The sequence below is a fragment of the Alosa pseudoharengus genome, unplaced genomic scaffold (genome assembly GCF_046254945.1).
Source record: "Alosa pseudoharengus isolate Yale_2024_CS ecotype anadromous, Long Island Sound unplaced genomic scaffold, YU_APseudo_1.1 YU_APseudo_1.1_scf_20, whole genome shotgun sequence".
In the NCBI taxonomy this organism is placed as follows: domain Eukaryota; kingdom Metazoa; phylum Chordata; class Actinopteri; order Clupeiformes; family Clupeidae; genus Alosa; species Alosa pseudoharengus.
This window is the reverse complement of record NW_027468664.1, coordinates 32,113,381-32,135,749: the sequence shown is the minus strand read 5'-3', so window position 1 is coordinate 32,135,749 and position 22,369 is coordinate 32,113,381. Positions and strand designations below refer to the sequence as shown.

The 22,369-nt window shown below is 41.6% G+C and overlaps 1 protein-coding gene across 2 annotated transcripts in view; it reads right to left on the bottom strand.

The window, feature by feature from the left end:
• LOC143136419 (copine-8) overlaps positions 1–16,213 on the bottom strand; it is a 185,488-nt gene extending 169,275 nt beyond the window's left edge. The window contains exon 1 of one of the 2 annotated variants that reach the window (XM_076297121.1): positions 16,009–16,213. In XM_076297121.1, the coding sequence (XP_076153236.1) occupies positions 16,009–16,106 (98 nt within the window). In that variant the 5' untranslated portion in view covers positions 16,107–16,213. The remainder of the gene's footprint in view (positions 1–16,008) is intronic. The other variant, XM_076297122.1, reaches the window with a different exon arrangement.
• Positions 16,214–22,369: the final 6,156 nt, after the last annotated feature.

Here is a 22,369-nt window from a genome sequence, read left to right as displayed (position 1 = left end):
AGATCTCAGGCAACACACACACACACCAAACACACACACATATATTGACACAGACACTAGATCTCAGGCAACACACACACACACACACCACACACACACACACTCACAGAAAGACACAGAGACTAGATCTCAGGCAACACACACACACACACACACATTAATATACACACACACACACACTCACAACGTACGTACCACAATAACATTAAACATTATCATCAAAAGTTAACAATTCAAAGTAGTCACATGGGCTGTATAAAAACACTAATAATAGGAATAGACTAAATATTTAAACAACAACCATAAACAAATACAAACAAAGACATTACAAGGAGAACTAGTGATTTTAGTCAAGTCAAGTCAAGTCAGTTTTATTTGTATAGCGCATTTAACGTGCACAGAGTGCAACCCAAAGCGCTCCACATATAGGCTAAGATATTGTCATTGACACATAGACTAACAAAGACAATAGCGGACGGAGCGGCGTAGTCGTCAGCGTACCCGTGATACCAAGACATAGAACTACATTTAAAGGAGAATTCCGGTGTGATATTGACCTAAAGTGTATTGAAACATGATACCGAGTGTGAATGTATGTCTCATAGCCCATCTCGGCTTGTCCCCTGCACTCCAAAATCTGGCGCTAGTTAGCCGATGCTACCAACAGCTTTTTCAATTGTGGTGCTTCGGCATCGAGCTAGCCATCCAACCGGAATTCTCCTTTAAGAAATAACAAACGCAAAAGATGCCGGACGGAGTGGCGTAGTCGCCAGCGTACCCGTGACACCAAGACATACAAGACAGACAACAAACAAATTAATAAATAAAATAAATCAAAATTAAAAATAAAATTAGTCTAATTTCCAACCGGCTGAAAATGTCCAAGGGCAATGATGACTCGCGTGAAACTGCGCACAGCTGTGTCTCCACAACCGATGCATGCAACGCCAACAAAGTTTTTTACACTCACTGGCAGTCTGGAGATAACATGAACGTTAGGCCTTGTTATAGTCTGGATATCACTGGAAGCATAACAGTCCGAAGTCATGGGCGATCTTGTAGATCAGCAACTCGGTGGACTTTTAACAGCGACCGTTTGTTGGTCCGTAATGCAGAGTTCTTCAACGTTAACGTTAACGTTAGTCTGCTCAATCCAGACTCCAGGCAGTTGGGATGGCAGCTCACTGGTCAGAAACAGCTTGGCGGCCTCAGCAGATCTTTCTCAGAGTAGCTCCAGCTGCTGTCCCGAGAAATCCCCTCGACCAGACAGTGAAGTGCAGCACCGGCTCACAGATGGATGGGAAGGATGTAAGAGGCCCAGGGCAAAAGCTAGCCATAGCAAGCTCCCAATGGACAGACGTTAACAACATCAGCCGACTTGAAAGCAGTAAAAAGGACTAAGAGAATAATACGAAAACTATCAAAAATAACGTAAATAAAGAGAGAAAACATTTAACTAGACAAATCAATACAAAAAAATAAACGTGACATTACATAAAATTACGAACATTACATTAAAACAAACAAAAACATGATGCCAGACGGAACGGCGTGTCTCGCCAGCGTCCCCGTAACCTAGCAACGATTTTAGATACTGTAAACAGATGAGTCTGTAAACCGGTGTTATATATGGTGAATAGAAATATGGTGTTTGCTCACTTCACAAATGACAGGCCAATATTTATGGACTATTTGTGGAAAGCTGACATATTCAGCAGCGTAAATGCATGGAACACACACACACCTAAATCACCGGCTGTGTGTTCTCACCTTTGTGACTAATGACTGGAAATTCTGTTGACATCAGAAACATAACAGAGAAAAAAAATTTTCCACACAAACATTCCCAATTCGCCAATGACTGTAGTGTTTGTCTGTGTATGTGTGTGTGTGTGTATGTGTGTGTGTGCGTGTGTGTGTGTGCGTGTGTGTGTGTGTGTGTGTGTGTGTGTGTGTCTGCAGTCACCTTAGCTGACCAAACCCCAGTCTGTGGTCTCTGAGTGATGAAGTCACAAGACAAGCAGACACAGGCTGCCTGTGTACTTTAGCCTACTGCCCGTGTGTGTGTGTGTGTGTGTGCGTGTGTGTGTGTGTGTGTAGGTGTGTGTGTGTGTGTGTGTGTGTGTCTGTGTGTGTGTGTCTGTGTGTGTGTGTGTACTTTTGACTACTGTGTGCCGTAGGCTGTTGCTGCTGTGTGTTGCTAGCTGCTAAACTTTAGGAGACTTTGATTGATTGCTGTGTTTTAATCTGCTCTATGGAGCTAACTCAGAAGATCAGAAGAGACCTTGCTTGAATGGCTGAGGTAACATAATGTGTGAGTGATTATGAAACGAAGGCTCAGTGTGTGTGTGTGTGTGTGTGTGTGTGTGTGTAACCACCGGCCTGCTATTGTCTGGTGAGACCCACTGATTGGCAGTGGAGCTCCGATAACCCCATGGGAGTGTGACTTTGTGTGTGTGTCTCTGTGTGTGTGTGTGTGTGTGTGTGTCTCTGTGTGTGTGTGTGTGTGTGTGTGTGTGTGTGTGTGTGTGTGTGTGTGTGTGTGTCTGTCTGTGTGTGTGTGTGTGTGTGTGAGTGTCTGTCTGTGTGTGTGTGTGTGTGTGACTTTGTGTGTGTGTGTCTGTGTGTGTGTGTGTGTGTGTGTGTGTGTGTGTGTGTGTGTGTGTGTGTGTCTGTCTGTCTGTGTGTGTGTGTGTGTGTCTCTCTGTGTGTGTGTCTGGGAGCTAGGGTATTGATCAGCAGCAATTGCTTGCTCCTCAAATCAATTCCATCACAAAGTCCAAAAGAAGAGTGTGTGTGTGTGTGTGTGTGTGTGCGTGTGTGAAAGAGAGAGAGAGAAAGAGAGTGGGAGAGAAGAGTGAGAGGGAGGGAGGGAGGGAGAGAGAGAGCGAGGGAGGGAGGGAGAGAGAGTGGTCACTGCCAGACAGGAAAGGTTGAGACAGAGGAGAACTTTCTTTCTCACTGTGAGAAGTATACAGAATTAATATATTGTCCTGTAATATCTAGCACTGTATTTGAGTTACAATGTTACAGATATACAGTGCATCTACCTCTGTCTACAGTATCCAGTGTATTATTCATTTTATCCTTTGAAGGGCGGTTTGGCAATACAAAGTCCTTGTTTGCTATCATGCCAATAAAGCACTTTCAATTAGAGAGAAAGAGAGAGAGAAAGAGGGAGGGAGGGAGAGAGAGAGAGATAGATTCTTTCTTTCTGTTGATGAGGGCCTCCTAAAAGTGTGTAAACATACAGTACTCTGACCTCTTGTCATATCAGCAGAGCGTCAGCAATAAACACCACATAGTGCATCCTGTTACTCTAAACACACCACATAGTACATTCTGTTGCTCTCCAGCCAAACACACCACATAGTACATCCTGTTGCACAAAACACATCACAGAGTACATCCTGTTGCTCTTCAGCCAAACACACCACATACTGTAGTACATCCTGTTACTCTAAACACACCACATAGTACATCCTGTTGCTCTAAACACCACACATAGTACATCCTGTTGCACTAAACACACCACATAGTACATCCTGTTACTCTCCAGCCAGACACACCACATACTGTAGTACATCCTGTTACTCTAACAAACCACATAGTACATCCTGTTGCTCTAAACACCACACATAGTACATCCTGTTGCACTAAACACACCACATAGTACATCCTGTTACTCTCAAGCCAGACACACCACATACTGTAGTACATCCTGTTGCTCTCCAGCCATAGACTGATTCAGTGAATCCACACCAAATCCAACCCATAGCCAGAGACCTGCATGTGAGGCCGCATCATCAAACACTGCACTCTCCAGAGAGCACCCACCCTTCACTGAGTACGGACCTGATTAGGACAAAACCTACTTACTGCCTGTGGATGCTAATAGAGGTAGCCTAGCATGTACAGTATGCACAGAGCACTGTGTAGTGCGTAGAGCCCCCTCTGTGTGTCCTATGTAGGTCACTAGTGTGCTGTTGTGAAGAGAGCCTGGTGCTCAGATCGCCTCCTCCCTGGGGGTCCACCAGTGTGCAGTGGCATTACTAATGTCAGACTCTCTGATCCTACACACACACACACACACACACACGCACGCAGACACGCAGACACACATACACACACACACACACACACACACAAACCTGTGGAGTCACACAGGCACACTGGTGGCAACAGCACACAACAGAGCAGAGCACGCTACTGCAGGGGTAAACATGGAGCCTGGGCAGACCTGCCTAACACTGTTATGTACACACACATCCTGAAGGATGGGGGGGAACACACACACACACACACACACACACACACACACACACACACACACCCACACCCACACCCACACCTCCTGAAGACTGAGGAACACACCAACGTACACATACACACACACACACACATCCTGAAGGATGGGGGGAACACACACACACACACACACTCTCACACACACACACCTCCTGAAGACTGAGGAACACACCAACGTACACATACACACACACTCACACGCACACACACACACACACACACCTCCTGAAGGTTAAGGAACACAAAGACGTACACACACACACACACACACATACACACACACACACACACCTCCTGAAGGTTAAGGAACACAAAGACGTACACACACACACAGAGACACAGATTAATCGACTATGAAACAACATTTACAGCTTTACACATAATACTGAGGAACTTACACACACCTCTTGAAGAATGAGGAACACACACACACACCTGGACACTGGGGGAAAACTCCAGGCTCTGCCGCTATAGTCATCGTTCCTGCCAATAGTGCGCCAGGTGGATAAGCCAGCTTGTGATTGGTCCTGTCAAAATTGTAACGGAAGCAGCAGAAAAAGATGCACAGGTTTCCAGCCTGAGCTGCAGGTCGAAAAAGTAATCGCTGTCAGATAAGGAACGCACAGGCAAAGGGTTTGGTACCCAGGAACAGCATTGATATAAGGAACGCACAGGCAAAGGGGACGAGAGAGAGAGAGAGAGAGAGAGAGAGAGAGAGAGAGTAGAGATGAAGGGAGAGAGAAATCCTTAACAATTACCCTCTGGAATGTGCAAGGCATTCAATCATCCACTTTTGGTTGCAAAACTAACACTGTGGAATTTCAGAAAAGCATTTCAAACATGGACATTATAATTTTACAAGAAACATGGCGCAAGAATAATGAGGTCACCCTCTGTCCTATAGGATATCGAGAAATAGCGATCTCCTCCAGAAAAAATAAAGGAATAACATGAGGGAGAGATTCAGGGGGCATGGTGATATGGCATAAATTAGAAATAGATAAATACATCTCACTAATAAAAAAAGAGGACTCACACGTTTGGTTTAAAATCAACAAACAACTCACCCAAACAACCAAAGATATATTTGTTTGTGCTGTGTATATACCACCCTCTGAATCTCCCTACTACAACGAAGATATATTTGACACCATGAACCAACCACTTCCAGGCCCAGGGAAGTGTATTGATCTGTGGAGATCTGAATGCAAGGACAGGATCCCTTCCTGACTATACAGCAGATCATGGCAACACATATATATATTTGGGCAGAGCTTCCCACAAAATGTTGTTAACTTCCCACGGAACAGCTCTGACACACAAATAAACAAAAATGGGAAACTACTTTTAGAGCTCTGCCAAAGCCTGGGCCTGTATCTTGTCAATGGTAGGGTGAGAAGGGACTCTCTCGGAAGATACACCTACAGTTCACCTCTTGGTTGCTCAACAGTTGACTACATGATAACAGACTTAGACTCATCCACTTTTAGAGCATTCACAGTCAAGCCACTAACACCCCTATCAGACCACAGCCAAGTTACTGCATACCTTAAAAGAACAGAAAACTCTAACATACAAGAACAGCCCAGCAAGCTGTTCCGCACGAGAGAGAGTTACAGATGGACTAAGAACAGCAAAGAAAACTACCTAACAGCTCTCCATCACCCTAAAGTTTCCCCAACTATTGATACTTTCCTTCTTAGTAGTTACCCCCACAATATAGAAGGCGTAAACTTAGCAGTAGCAAATATTAACCATATATTTGACTACCTGGCAGAGCTATCAGCCATACGTCCCCCTCAAAAAAGAAGAAATACCAAACAAAGTGATGAGAAATGGTTTGACTTGGACTGCAAAATGATGAGGAAAAAACTAAGACAATTATCAAACCAAAAGCATAGACAGCCAAACAATGACGATTTACGCATTCAATACTATGAGGAACTCAAACAATACAAAAAAACACTTAGAAAGAAAAAAGAACATCATATTCAAAACCAACTACAAACAATTGAAGAATCACTAAATACGAATACCTTCTGGGAAAACTGGAACTCGCTAAACAAAAAGCCCCATGAAGAACCAGCCATACAAAATGGCAATACATGGAAAGATTATTTTGAAAATCTGTATAACAAAACAGATATGACCCATGAACAAATCCAAATAGTCGAAAAACTGACCAAAATGGAAGACACAATTTCTAAATACCAAAACCAACTAGATTACCCTATCACTGAAAAGGAACTGCTAGACAGACTGCACACCCTAAAACCAAAAAAAGCGAGTGGACCAGATGGAATTCTTAATAAAATGCTAAAACATGCTGATCACAGACTCAAAATGGCGATATTAACTCTTTAATTTTATTCTTAGTGTTGGTTATTTCCCTGACGTTTGGAATAAAGGACTCATAACGCCCATATTTAATAGTGGAGACAAACTAGACCCAAATAATTACCGAGGCATCTGTGTAAGCAGTAATCTGGGGAAGGTTTTCTGCAGCATCATGAACAAAAGAATCATGAACTTCCTTATCGAGCACAGTGTCCTAAGCAAAAGCCAAATTGGATTCCTACCAAATTATAGAACATCAGATAATATCTTCACATTACAAACCCTAATTGACAAACATATGAACCAAAACAAATCAAAAGTATTTGCCTGCTTTGTAGACTTTGAAAAAGCTTTCGATTCAATTTGGCATGAAGGTCTACTCTCGAAACTAATTGACAGTGGTATTGGAGGCAAAACATACAGCATAATAAAAACAATGTATTCGAACAATAAATGCACAATTAAAATTGGAAATAAGCAAACCAGCTACTTCACTCAAGGGCGGGGCGTTAGGCAAGGCTGTCCACTCTCACCAACTCTCTTCAACATCTATATCAATGAATTGGCAAACCAACTAGAAAAATCAAAAGCACCTGGCCTCAGCCTTCATGATTCCGAAATCAAATTTCTTTTATTTGCAGATGATCTGGTTTTGCTATCTCCAACAGCAGAGGGCCTGCAGCAGAACCTAGATGTACTGCAAAAATTGAAAGAATAAATACCAACCAAATTATCAACACCCAGAAAGAAAAATATCTCACATACTGGACAAAAACAACAGAAAAACAAAGTAAACTACAAAGTTATTTGACTCTTAACAGGGAAAACCAATAGCAAAATACTTGACAATTGTAAGAAACACCAACTTGAGAAAAACAATGTCTAGATACAGGCTTAGCAACCACAGTCTGGCAATAGAAACAGGCAGACGCAGGCAAACCTGGTTGCCTAAAGAAAACAGAATTTGTGTGAACTGTGACAAAAAAGAAATTGAGTCAGAATTACACTTCCTCACTAGCTGCCCTAACTACAAAGAAGAAATACGCTCCAACTTCTATCCAAAATTCCAATCTATATATCCAAAATACTTTGAGATCGAAGATCACAAGAAAATTAGATATTTATTAGGAGAAGAGGAAGATTGTGCAATACTAGCTGCACACTACATACACAACTGTGACAGAAAGTGGAGGAGTGACCACTGAGCAACGCGCCCACACACACACACACACACACACACACACACACACACACACACACACACACACACACACACACACACACACACACACACACACACACACACACACACAGTGTATTGATGAAATGTAAATGTTTGTAATGTTTGTATATGTTTATTTGTTTACTTTTTTGTAATTATCACTATTCCTGTGAACGCTTTGGCAATGCATCATATGATTTGTCGTGCCAATAAAGCATATTTGAATTGAATTGAATTGAGTAGAGATGAAGGGAGAGAGTAGATATGAAGACAGAGAGAGAAGAAATGAAGAGAGAGAGAGTAGAGATGTATAGTAAGTAAGTATAAGTAAGTATATACTCTTTTGATCCCGTGAGGGAAAATTGGTCTCTGCATTTATCCCAATCAGTGAATTAGTGAAACACACTCAGCACACAGTGAATACGCAGTGAGGTGAAGCACACACTAATCCCGGCGCAGTGAGCTGCCTGCAACAACAGCGGCGCTCGGGGAGCAGTGAGGGGTTAGGTGCCTTGCTCAAGGGCACTTCAGCCGTGCCTACTGGTCAGGAATCGAACCGGCAAACCTCCGGTTACAAGTACGAAGCGCTAACCAGTAGGCCACCGCTGCCCCCAATGAAGGGAGAGAGTAGAGATGAACGGAGAGAGAGAGTAGATATGAAGAGAGAGAGTAGAGATGAAGAGAGAGAGAGTAGAGATGAAGGGAGAGAGTAGAGATGAAGGGAGAGAGAGTAGAGATGAAGGGAGAGAGAGTAGAGATGAAGAGAGAGAGTAGAGATGAAGGGAAAGAGAGAGATGAAGGGAAAGAGAGAGATGAAGGGAGAGAGAGTAGAGATGACGGGAGACAGTATAGATGAAGGGAGAGAGAGAGATGAAGGGAGAGAGAGTAGAGATGACGGGAGAGAGTAGAGATGAAGGGAGAGAGAGAGATGAAGGGATAGAGAGTAGAGATGAAGAGAGAGAGAGTAGAGATGAAGGGAGAGAGAGTAGAGATGAATGGAAAGAGTAGAGATGAAGGGAAAGAGAGTAGAGATGACGGGAGAGAGTAGAGATGAAGGGAGAGAGTGTAGAGATGAAGGGAGAGAGTAGATGAATGGAAAGAGAGAGATAAAGGGAGAGAGAGTAGAGATGACGGGAGAGAGTAGAGATGAAGGGAGAGAGAGTAGAGATGAAGGGAGAGAGAGTAGAGATGAAGGGAGAAAGAGAGATGAAGGGAGAGAGAGTAGAGATGACGGGAGAGAGTAGAGATGAAGAGAGAGAGAGTAGAGATGAAGAGAGAGAGAGATGAAGGGAGAGAGAGTAGAGATGAAGGAAAAGAGAGAGTACAGATGAAGGGAGAGAGTGTAGGTCAAAGGGAGAGAGAGTAGAGATGAAGAGGAGTGAAGAATCTGACGCCACGTTCAGGAACAATAACAACACACCAAGAGAGTGTAACCTACGTGTACAGGAGCCATACAACAACAGACAGAGCGCACATTCAATTACAAGGGGAGAGTATGTTCAAGGGCCATTCTTTAGACTTTTTGATTATGCAGTATATTAATTGTACTCTCTTGACTATGAAAGTCGAGCTAAACAATTTCAATGGGCATACAGTAACTTTCAAGTAGCCTACTACATTTATATCTTCCATCCTACAGAGTTTGGCCAGGTTAGGAATATTACTTTTTAAAGTAGCCTAAGCCCAAACATGTCTTCCAAGATAAGGCAGGAGTTAGTTTTGGGACCTAAACCTTAGAGAGTAAAATGTGAGATGGGGTGGCAACGACTTTCCTGGATTAGTCTGATTTGACTCAGCATGACCCAATCTTATTCAAAAACAATTCAACGTGTCAAATAAAGCCAGGTGCCAAGACCTAGACCACTGCTTAAAGTCCGTTTGTAACAGATGCTCTGGCAGGGCAATCTCTTACTATCACCCTCCACGCTAAACTGAATGATACACATATAGTCCATGAGCCACAGGGGGTCGTCACTACCACTTGGGGGGGCAAATTCTCACTATATTTTTCTGAAAGGTACATATCTCTGGAGTATAAAATGGTATGATAGCAAGTTGGATCTTGTAGCTTTGTGGCTGTACAGGCCTTCAAAGTTGACCTCTGATTTGAAAAAAAAGGAAATTCCGCCTATTGGCTTTTTTTGTTAAAACACTCATAAGAGCCCAGAAAATAATCCAAATCTTATTATTACTGATACATATGTGGTGTTTGATTTTGGCATACATATTTTGACTCATTATGTGATTTTGCTCTTCATTTTGGTTGATAAAATTCAAGATTTATGTGCAAAAAAAAGCTAATTTGAGTTTTCAGAGCAACATGTTATACCTGAATGCAGACCTTATTTATCATTACTATTCTACCTTCCTTACTTTCAATTGCGAGTTGAAATTAATGTTAAATGATGACATTGTAGGTCTGCAGTACAAATGTTTTTTAAATTGTAGCTGAAACGAGTACAAAGGATCTTTAATATATTCATTGAATTCATCGTCAGAACAGGAGCACAGAGGATGCCATCTCTATGGCACTTCACTCTGCCCTGTCCCACCTTGACAATAGCAACACCTACAGTATGTAAGAATGCTGTTCATTGACTTCAGCTCAGCTTTCAACCCCATCATCCCCTCCAAACTAATCACCAAACTCAGTGAACTGGGCATCAATACCTCCCTCTGTAACTGGATTCTGGACTACTTGTATTGCATTCATTGTGTCTACACTTGAGATAAATAAGTTTGTTTTTTCTTTGATCACATACACATATATTGGTAGATGTTCTTTACCTTGACATGTTTCGACGTATACTTCCATCTTCATCAGAAGGTCATACGGTGGAGTAGTGTGACGTGTTTTTATCAGCTGATGTTGTTACGGAGGTTTGATCCACCTGCCAGTTTTTTGACAGCTGGACCACACCTCCTGCTGTCAGTCAGCCGCCCCCCAGGACGGCACTCCAGGTATGGGAGAGCATATATGCTCCCTCATCTCTGTTCATCGTCTTTGGGCTCCGCTTTCTTATTTCAATCGCCTCCTTTATCCAGCGGTGGTATCGGTTGTTCTCCTGCTTAATGACTCTGGCATGCAGGAGGTGTGGTCCAGCTGTCAAAAAACTGACAGGTGGATCACATCTCCATAACAACATCAGCTGATAAAAATGCGTCACACTACTCCACCATGTGACCTTTTGATGAAGACGGAAGTATACGTCGAAACATGTCAAGGTAAAGAAAAAACATCTACCAATATATGTGTATGTGATAAAAGAAAAACCAAACTTATGGATTCTGGACTTCATAACCAACAGACCTCAGTCTGTTAGGTTAGATAATCGCACCTCCTCAACCATCGAACACCAGTGTACCACAGGGATGTGTCCTAAGCCCTCTCCTCTACTCCCACTTCACCTACGACTGCACACCTGTACATGGCTCTAACACCATTGTCAAGTTTGCAGATGACACTACGGTGATTGGGCTCATCAGCAATAACGATGAGACGGCCTACAGGGAGGAGGTCCAGCACCTAACATCGTGGTGCACTGATAACAACCTGGCTCTCAACACAAAGAAGACCAAAGAGCTCATTGTGGACTTCAGGAAGTCTAAAGCTAGCACACACACACACATTTTCATCAACAGGACTGAGGTGGAGCATGTCACCAGCTTCAAGTTTCTGGGTGTCCACATCTCCTGAGGTCCTGAGGACCTCTCTTGGACCCTCAACACCTCTACCCTGATCAAAAAGGCTCACCAGCGTCTCTTCTTTCTGAGGTCCATCTGTCTCCTCAGATCCTGGTGAACGTCTACCGCTGCAACATCGAGAGCATCCTCACCAACTGTGTCAGAGTTTGGTATGGCAACTGCTCTGCCCACGACCGGAAAGCACTGCAGAGGGTGGTGAAAACTGCCCAACACATCACCGGTTCCTTACTCCCCTCCATCAAGGCCATCCAGGGCAAGCGATGCTTGCGTAAGGGGCGCATCATCATAGACTGTTCTCACCCCAACCACAGACTGTTCACCCCACTCCCCTCCGGGAGGCGTTACAGGTCTCTCCGCATCCGAACCAGCAGGTTCAGAGGAAGCTTCTTTCCTGCAGCTGTCACCCTACTGAACTCTAGCTCTGCATCCCGGTGACATCCAACAAACTAAGCCCCCATCACCCCCTGCCCCACCCCCACCTGATGCCTCCTTGCCTGTGCCTGTTGAGGTGTCCACGACCATGGCAACCTTGACAGGGACAACAAGGAGGCGGACATCCCCTAGCCCCCCCACAACTGCACTACCCTATCCCACCCATCTATCCCATCCGTCTATTTATTTACAAATGTACATACTGTAATTACACTTAGACTGTACATAGCCATATTCTACTGCTTTTCATCCTGCACATGCACTTATTACTAATACTATTGTAATGTTACTGTTTCTGCACTACAATGGTACTGTTACCACACTGCACATAGTTGTACATACTGTACCTATCTGTCTATATGGTTCATACTAAATATCCATATTTATTCAGTTTTTCTGTAATATATTCTGTTAATACACTGCATATATCTATATTGTTCTTACTACTACTATAATGGTACCGCCACTACATTGCACATACCTGTACATGTTGTTCATACACTGTTCATATTACAGTACATAGCCATATTTATTCTGCTCTTATAAGGTAACTGCTAATACACTGCCCATATTTATATTTAATTTATGCTACTCTAAACCACCTTCTGCAAAACAACTGTATACTAACTGTCTACACTGCACTATATTTCTTGTCTTGTCTATGCACCACCTGCCTATACTGTGTATATCACATTGTACTTTTCTGCTTTTTTGCACTTCTGGTTTAGCCTGGTAAACCAGACCCTGGAATCTTTCAGATTAAGGGTCTGGCCACGAGTAATGAAAATGGCCCAATTCGAGGGGCGGCACCAAGCATGCATTTGAAACTCTCACTGCACGCAGTTGGATAACGCTACGACCAATCACAACAATTCACGGTGTGACGTATCCAGTTCTTGCAAAGGAACGATTTGAGGGCGATTCTGCTCCTCTTTTAGTTGAAAAGCCAAATCTAAATCCTTTATTGTAGCGGCCAAAGCCGTTTCAAACAACTGGTGTTCATCGGTAGCTATCTTGCAATGTTTTCTAGATGATTCCGGACGTCGCAGCACCGTCGTCATCAGTGCAGCTCGCCTTTGTCCCGCCTACACCGATTTGATTGGTCCCTCTCGCTCGAGAGGTAGAAGAAATTTGGATCATTGCTCGTGGCCAGAGTATCTTGCGGGCACAAATTGTGCTCTCGCGAGAATTTCCAGGGTACTTCTGGTTAGACGCAAACTGCATTTCGTTGTCTCTGTACTTGTTCTCTGCACAATGACAATAAAGTTAAATCTAATCTAATTTAATCTAAAAAATGATCTGCCTCTGCTTTGCCTCTTTACGGATCATGCTATGAATAGCAGCAGCAATGTCTGCATAAGTTGAGACATTGTTATTGACCTTCTGGACCAGAGACATTCCATCAATGATTGTTGCTGTATTATATTCATCTGGAAGATTATCTGATAGTGATGCAAGTTTCTGCAAATGCTTTGCAAGTGCTGCTTTAGAGGTTTTCCTTGGGGTCCCCTCAGGTGTCGCCAATGACCATGGTTAAGGTCCAAAGGGTGACAAAAGACTTCTCTCATGTCCAGTCTTTAACATTATAGTCTTCCCATGTGCCTGTGTTTTCTTTTTTGACTCATGCTTGTAAATGTATTTAATTTTTGCTTTGTCAATGTATCATGGAATTTGTGCTTAGGTGTATCTGACTCCAGCCTCTATGTCATGATCTTTGCATGTAGTATAAGCCTGAATCAGATCATCCCTAACCTCTTGTGTTGCTTTGCCTGCTGTAGATATGCAAATGAACTCATGTTCCTCTGAAAATGGATTGATCCAATTTCAGTTTCTGTCTCATCAGATCTAACTGTGTAGAATTTTTAAAACTGTTGTAAATGTATGTACTTGTAGATCAAGTCTTGGAAAATTATTTCTTTTCAATGGAAATTATTTTAACATCAGATGAAAGACAATTTTAAGTATGATGAATAATAATAATAATAATAATAATAATAATAATAATAATAATAATAATTGTACATAATGATAACAATGTGTAAAGTATGAATATTTTCACCAACCAGTTCATCTACATCTCACTAGTCAAAAGTACAACTGAAATGTATAATGTAGATCATTTTAGCACCTGTGATGCAATTACCATAATTTCCCAACTATTAGCTGCAGCTTATACAATTGCCCCCCCCCCCCCCCCCAATACACAGCACATTGTCTCATGAGGAAGCTTCTCCAACACACATATTGCACACTGCCCTCTCCCCACATACACAGCACACTATCCCATCTCCCCTGTCATCCCCCCAACACACACACTAAGACCCCTGGCAGTTGGGTTAGCCCCTTGAGCCGTGGATCTGCCCAAGGTTTCTTCCTTGGTAAGGGAGTTTTTCCTTGCCCCTGTTGCTCTTGGGTGCTCCTTGTTGGTGCCCCCCCCCCCCCCCCCCCCATGGTATTCCTTGAATGTAAAGGTAATATGTGATTGGTAATCATGATGTTTTGATCTCTTGGAATATCTCTTATGGGTAGTTTCAATAAAATACAAATTTACTGAATTTTGGGGTGTTTCCGAATAGTACATTTACAAATAGTAAATAGCATAGCAATGCAGACCTATGTAATCATTTGTATTTCAAGTCTCTGCTGGGAGGTAGGAAGGTTTAAATACATTGATTAATGAGGTAGTGGGCATTTCAATTAGTGCTGCAACACGTTGTGTCTCTGAAAACGTAGATTTGCTCATTATTACACATAAATCTTGAATTTTATCAACTAAAATGAAGGGCAAAATCACATAATGATTCAAAATATGTATGCCAACATCAAACACCACATATGCATCAGTAATAATGAGGTTTGGATTATTTTCTGGGCTCTTATGAGTGGTTTAACAAAAAAAAAGTCAATAGGCGGAATTTCCTTTTTTCAAATCAGAAGTCAACTTTGAAGGCCTGTACAGCCACAAAGCTACAAGATCCAACTTGCTATCATACCATTTTATACTCCAGAGATATGTAGCTTTCAGAAAAATATAGTGAGAATTTGCCCCCCCAAGTGGTAGTGACACGCCCCTTTTTGGGCATGTGGCTCATGGACTAATAGCTCCAACCAAGTGGCATTACGTTTGGTCTGCTTTTCTCTCACTAGCCTACCCCACATGTGTAGAAAACAATATGGGAAATACAGCAAGTAGTCTTTACAGGCCGGAGCCGAGGGTGTACAGCGGAGACTAGGCTACGGCCGGGAAAAAAAAGGGGTTACACAACTCCGCACTGTCTTCCGATACTGGAAATCACGTCTCGGGGGACAGAGGGGTTTTAACCCGTGAGTAAATCCGACACTTAGCCTCCGACAGTTTTGGCTTCACGGTCACACAACGACGGAATCCCATGTCACTGTCAGCAACAGGGAATCTGTTTGTAGCTGTCATTCGTCAGTGCTTGAGTTGCTCACTCGAGCAGGGTTCAGAAACGTCTCAAACGTTATGTCAACAATGTCTTACAGAACTCGTGACCACATTCACACCAGGAGATCATTAAATCAAGGTGGGTAACAACATTTCGCGGTTTCTTTACTCATTAGATCATTAGATTAGATAATGCTTGGTGTAAAGGGTGTAAAGCCAAGCCAACAGACCACAAAACACAACAAAGCCAACAGAACACACAACACTCAAACGATGTTACGTTTAACTACCATAACTGTCAGATTAGATCAGCTACTAGCTTCACCACAACAACACACGCCACTGGGGCGTATTTCTTTTCATTTTAGTATTAAATAAACAACTTTGAAGACTTTTTTTGCACTAAGTGTTATTTTCGAAAGTATGAGGAATTAGAGAAAATGTTTTGGAATGACATGAACTGTCTCAACTTTTTTGGTTGGGTCGTTCGCCAGCCTACTCCAAACGCATTCCTGGCGTTGTCGCATATTTTCTCCGTAGTGCTCAGAAGAATGAGACACGCGCTCCAGATATGGGTTAATTCGAGCCATTCCCTTACCTGCAAGACACAGTGATTTCAACTTTCGTGGCAGGAATAGAAGTGTTCAGCGAGTCGAAGTCTCCTATCGACGCCATGTTCAGGAAGCTGTTGTTCATTGTGGCAATATTTTGTCCAGCCCCTTTTTGGCAACGAAAATGTAGATGAAAAAAATTACACCAGCACCTTACGGGACCACTGCATGTGGACGAGAATGCGAGCGAGCTTCTTCCTGCCCACTAGCGGAGAGAGTGTGATGTCACTCACAGCATAGGAGCTGAGCGTCCGTCGACACCGCTGTGGCACGCTCTGCGCTACTGGGGCGAATGAGGGAGTGAAGTCGCGCCAAGCAAATTATTAATGTGTGGAAAAGTGGTGGGAGATCTCAGAGCGCCACCGTCAGCGCTGTGTGCGATCGCGCGCGCCCACTCCAAACTAAGCACAGTGCGTGACTGAGGAGGGGGCATGTTATCCAGAGCGTCGCTAGACCCCTTTTTGAACCCCAGTATTGAACTGTTGTGCCCTAGTAAATACATTTGTTCAGGTTTTTAATCCCTGTAGTTTACTTGGTAGCCTATCATCATTTATCATTATGTTTTATGATAATGATTATTATTGTTATTATTATTGTTATTATTATATTGATAATTATATTATTAAAGGGAATAGAATGGTATAGCCTATGTCTTTCGATCCGCATTGCCAAGCAACCCAAACTAGACCTAACCCAATAAAAGCAACCCAAACTAGACCTAACCCAATAAAAACAACCCAAACTAGACCTAACCCAATAAAAACAGACACACCTTGTGCTCAAACCACATGCAGTGCATGTCTGTGCTGCACCACAGTGAAAACAGAAACATTACCAGTGAAAAAGGTTTCTTGCAACTGTTTTTTTGTTCTGATCTGAATGGCAAATTAAGAAATTGACTAATCCCTTGCAGACCCTGTACAGTGATATGCAGATTGACTTGCTTTCAGCAAAAAATTCTCAAGGCCGTAATCATATACTTTCATGTCTCTGGTGCTAGTTTCGGGCATCAAGATGTCAAAATTACCATTTTCTTATTGGGGCTATTTTTAATTATTGGAGTATTGTGTACATGAAGCTTCATCTGGCATTTCAGTAGGATTGCCTGGGGCTATTTGAACAGGAAAAACCTTCCAGAAATGACGAACCATCATCTAGTTCACACCGTTGTTTTGCAAATGCAAGGTAATAAATATGATATTTTTCTCTAATTATCTCATGACCTCAACTCTATCTCATGACCTCTCCTAATGGCTGTGTCTCAAATTGCCTATGTGCATACTTCAAATACTTGGGTTAAGCATATAGTGCAGATATTGGGACAATACTAACCATTGAATAGTGGGCACAACGCAAGTAAGCGCTCAGTGCTCATTAGCAGTGTACTGATTGAAATATGCAGTTTGGATCATGACCTCTTCCTCCATACTGTATATCATGACCTCTTCCCCCTTGGCTCACTATGTGACTGCCTTGACCAAATAAATAGGTGGATGTCACAAAACTATTTGCAATTGAACAAAGACAAGACTGAAGTAATTTTATTTAGGAGGAAGGATGAAAGAGACAAAATTACTACACTTTTTATGGCAAAAGGGCTTGAATTTAAGACTAAAGTCAGAAACTTTGGAGTCATAATTGATAGTGACCTCAACTTTGATGAGAGCTGTAACTAGGACATCTTTTTTATCACCTGAAAAATATTGCCAAGCTGAGAGACCTTATGTCCCAGTCTGACCTAGAAAAGCTTGTCCATGCTTTTATCTCAAGCCGCCTAGACTATTGCAACGGGCTCTTCACAAGACTTCCAAAAAAGACAATTAGACAACTTCAATTAGTTCAAAACGCTGCAGCACGAGTCCTAACAAAGACAAGCAGAAGAGAAAATATCACCCCTATACTTAAGTCCCTCCATTGGCTGCCAGTTTCTTTTAGGATATATTTTAAAGTACTGCTACTGGTTTAAGACCTTTCCTCTACCATGACCTTTCCTCTAAATATCATGACCTTTCCTCTATCTATCATGACCTCTCCTCTATATATCATGACCTCTTCCTCTATATATCATGACCTCATCATGACCTCTCCTCTATATATTATGACCTCTCCTCTATATATCATGACCTCTTCCTCTATATATCATGAACTCATCATGACCTCTTTTATATATCATGACCTCTTCCTCTATCTATCATGACCTCATCATGACCTCTCCTCTATATCATGACCTCTCCTCTATATATCATGACCTCATCATGACCTCTCCTCTATATATCATGACCTCTTCCTCTATATATCATGACCTCTCCTCTATATATCATTCATGACCTTTCCTCTATCTATCATGACCTCATCATGACCTCTCCTCTATATATCATGACCTCTCCTCTATATATCATGACCTCATCATGACCTCTCCTCTATATATCATGACCTCTCCTTTATATATCATGACCTCTCCTCTCCTCTATATATCATGACCTCTCCTCTATATATCATGACCTCATCATGACCTCTCCTCTATATATCATGACCTTTCCTCTATATATCATGAACTCTCCTCTATATATCATGACCTCTTCTCTATATATCATGAACTCTCCTCTATATATCATGACCTCTTCTCTATATATCATGACCTCATCATGACCTCTTCCTCTATATATCATGACCTCATCATGACCTCTCTATATATCATGACCTCTTCCTCTATATATCATGAGCTCATCATGACCTCTCCTCTATATATCATGACCTTTCCTTTATATATCATGACCTCTCCTCTATATATCATGACCTCATCATGACCTCTTCCTCTATATATCATGACCTCTTCCTCTATATATCATGACCTCATCATGACCTCTTCCTCTATATATCATGACCTCATCATGACCTCTATATATCATGACCTCTCCTCTATCATGACCTCTTCCTCTATATATCATGACCTCTCCTCTATCATGACCTCTTCCTCTATATATCATGACCTCTTCCTCTATATATCATGACCTCATCATGACCTCTCCTCTATATATCATGACCTCTTCCTCTATACATCATGACCTCTCCTCTATATCATGTTCTCCATTCTCACCTCATTTCACACCTGCATTCTCACATCTCTTTTCTGCTCTCTACACTAAATGGATATTATGGTCAATCAGACTACAGTTGTGAAAATGCCAATACGGCGTGCCCTGAGTTTGGCCCCCCTTAGAGCCAGGTTTGTAGTGTAGTGTAAAAATGTATGTTATATTTCGGTGGGGTTGTTGTTATTGTTGTGGATTGAGAATGAATTAGGCCAAAGTAAGTAGTTAATACCTGTCGCCTTATCCCCCTGCACGCCTTTGTAAATATCATATGAGGGTAAATGTCTCCAAGTAATGCCAAATATGCAGCACATACCCTCCAGACCTCTCAGGTCTCAGGGAAATACTTGTTGGTAAAACCTGTCGCTAGAGCTATGAGCTGAAGCAGCTTTTAGCTGCTGTGCGGTTCAGCTCTGGAACCAACTTCCGGATGTTCTGGATGATGTATCAAATCTAGACCTAGGACCAAACTGTTCTCAGATGCATTCTGCTGAATAATCAAATGCATTTTCTGTTAATCAGATGCACTATGTATTTTAATTATTCTACTTTGAGTCTTTGAAGTTTTATAATTATTCCATTTTATGTACTTTATTTTTTAAAGTATTTAAAACTATTGTACTATTATTCTCTGCTTTTGTTTATGTAACACACATTGAATTACCCCTATAAATACGCTATGTAAAAAACACGGTCTTGTCTGGTCATTGTAACTGTAGCATTTACAGTAGACCTCAAGCTTCACATCTCGTGTACAGTTTAGGTGGAAGGATTTGTTGGAGTGCTTCTGTCCTCTGCTTGAATTTTGCCATGGCGATCAAACCGTGGTAATTCCTTTTGACGTGGCCTGTAATATGAATTTCTTTTTGGCATGCTGTCATAGTTCTTGTGTAGCCTTTATTTTCTGAACCATATGACAGGCAAGAGAGCTCTACCACATCCCTCTGACACAGGGTTGTACACTGTACATTTGGTTGTCATCTGCCTCTTTAAAAAAGATTCGGCAGTGAAATTCATTCTTGAAAAAAAAAATAGGTCAAGCAAGCAGCCTGCTTACAAACTAAAAGGCAAGCAGCTACCTCACAGGGTGACAAATAGCAGTGATGTGGAGTAGCTTACATACAGTAGTAGGGCATTCATTAATTAACACCACATATTCACTGGGAGATTTAATAAAATGAGCCAACATCTTCTTTAAATCATAAAGAATAAGAGTTAGCAGAGTGGGATGAATAGCGGGCGGTTCAAATCGCATTTAACCCCATTTTAACACATTGGGGGATTTTCTTTTGCAGGAAAAAAAAACCTTAAATGAGCTTTTATGTTATGTGTCAACGAGTGCCCTAGATTCTGTAAGCTACACTTCTCAGTCCCAAGGTTGGCTACCGTAACACGGCAACACACACTGTCAAAATAGGAAGTCATAATGAGCAACTGTATTTTACTGCAGAAAGAGATTTTAGACTGCTGAATACATCTGCCAGTCACTGCAAAAATAACTTGTCTTTGCATGTTCTGTGGCATTGTTCCTAAACTTGACTGCTCTTCCCTCACCATCACCACAGCAAAGTCCTCCTGATATTGGGCAGCATATTGGTCAGCAGCAGGTATAAGTACACAAACCTACATACACACACATACATACACACACATACTATACATATTACTGTAGCAGACATGTCTATTCAACGTATACAGTGCAGATGCTTTCATCTGTATGTGTGCTATGCTCACACACAGTATACAGATACAGATGAAAGCATTATGGATATTATTTAAAGGCATTATGGATATTATTTAGAGGCACATATCCATGGTGATGTTGCTATGCTCACACACATACAGATACAGATTAAAGCATTATGGGTATTATTTAAAGGCATTATGGCTATTATTTAGAGGCACATATCCATGGTGATGTTGCTATGCTCACACACATACAGATCAAAGCATTATGGATATTATTTAGAGGCATTATGGGTATTATTTAGAAGCATTATGGGTATTATTTAAAGGCATTATGGGTATTATTTAGAGGCATTATAGATATTATTTAAAGGCATTATGGGTATTATTTAAAGGCATATCCATGGTGATGTTGTAATGTTCCACTTGAACAACTGGATGAGACACTCGTCCTTCGAATGAGACGTTAAAGTAGTGTTAATTTTGTCACCTATTTTTTATTTAGTCTTAGTCTTAGTCTTGTGACGAAATGTCCTTTTTAGTCTTTTTTGTTAGTCAAGTTTTAGTCAACTAAAAGTCTCGTCATTTTAGTCTTGTTTTAGTCAAAAGAAAACTAAAGCTATCTTAGTCTTAGTCAGTTTTATTCATAACATTTTAGTCTTTTTTTATAACAATTTATTTCTGATTACCATTTCAGTCAAATAGTGTTTCACACATCTCAATTTTCTAACAATATTGTGTGTCCACAGGGCTACTCGACTGTTATAATTACTCATTCTGATTTTTTTGTCAGTCAGTACATGCACAGGTAAGTCGAGCTACAGTTATAGCTCGGCTGGGATTTGGCCATAGACAGTAAAAGATTTGACTGGACCACTGTCATGATCTTCATAGACCAGTGTTTCACAAAGTGTGGTCCGGGGACCACTGGTGGTCCGCAAGCTATCCCAAGTGGTCCACGAGCAGACGTGGTAAAATATAATATAGATGAGTTGTTTGCAATATTGAACCAACTTGTATGTAAATTCAAACTGTTCTACAACACTGTCTATGTCAGATATGCCAGTTTAAATCATATGAATCCTCTGACACAATTAAACAAAGTGCAAAGACAATAAGCAAGGTGGTTCAGTGAGTATTGTGTAGGCTAATATACTGCTAGGTCTATTTTTTTTTTTTTTTTAGCTAGGTGCGTTTCTTTTTTATTGATTAGTTAAGTGGTCCTTCATCTGAAAAAGTTTGAGAAACACTGTCTTGGACCCAAGTATGAATGTTTTACTCCGCCACGCTAGATGGCGATATGCGCCCAAACACAACACAAACTCTCAACTCTCAAACTTGCTAGCGAACTTTCCATATTAGCTTACTTGCTAGCAAACTTTGCATCATCAGTGTAACTAGTTAAATAGTTGACATTATTGCTGAAAAATTTCTTATGGACATTCTGGGGGATGTTAATTTGTATATATATGAGAGAAGCTTCAACTTCTGGGTATGTAGCATTGTGGCATAAAGCCTAACTCAGAAGCAGAAATCTCCGGTGTTCTTGTTCCATGTAGTTTCCTGCTGC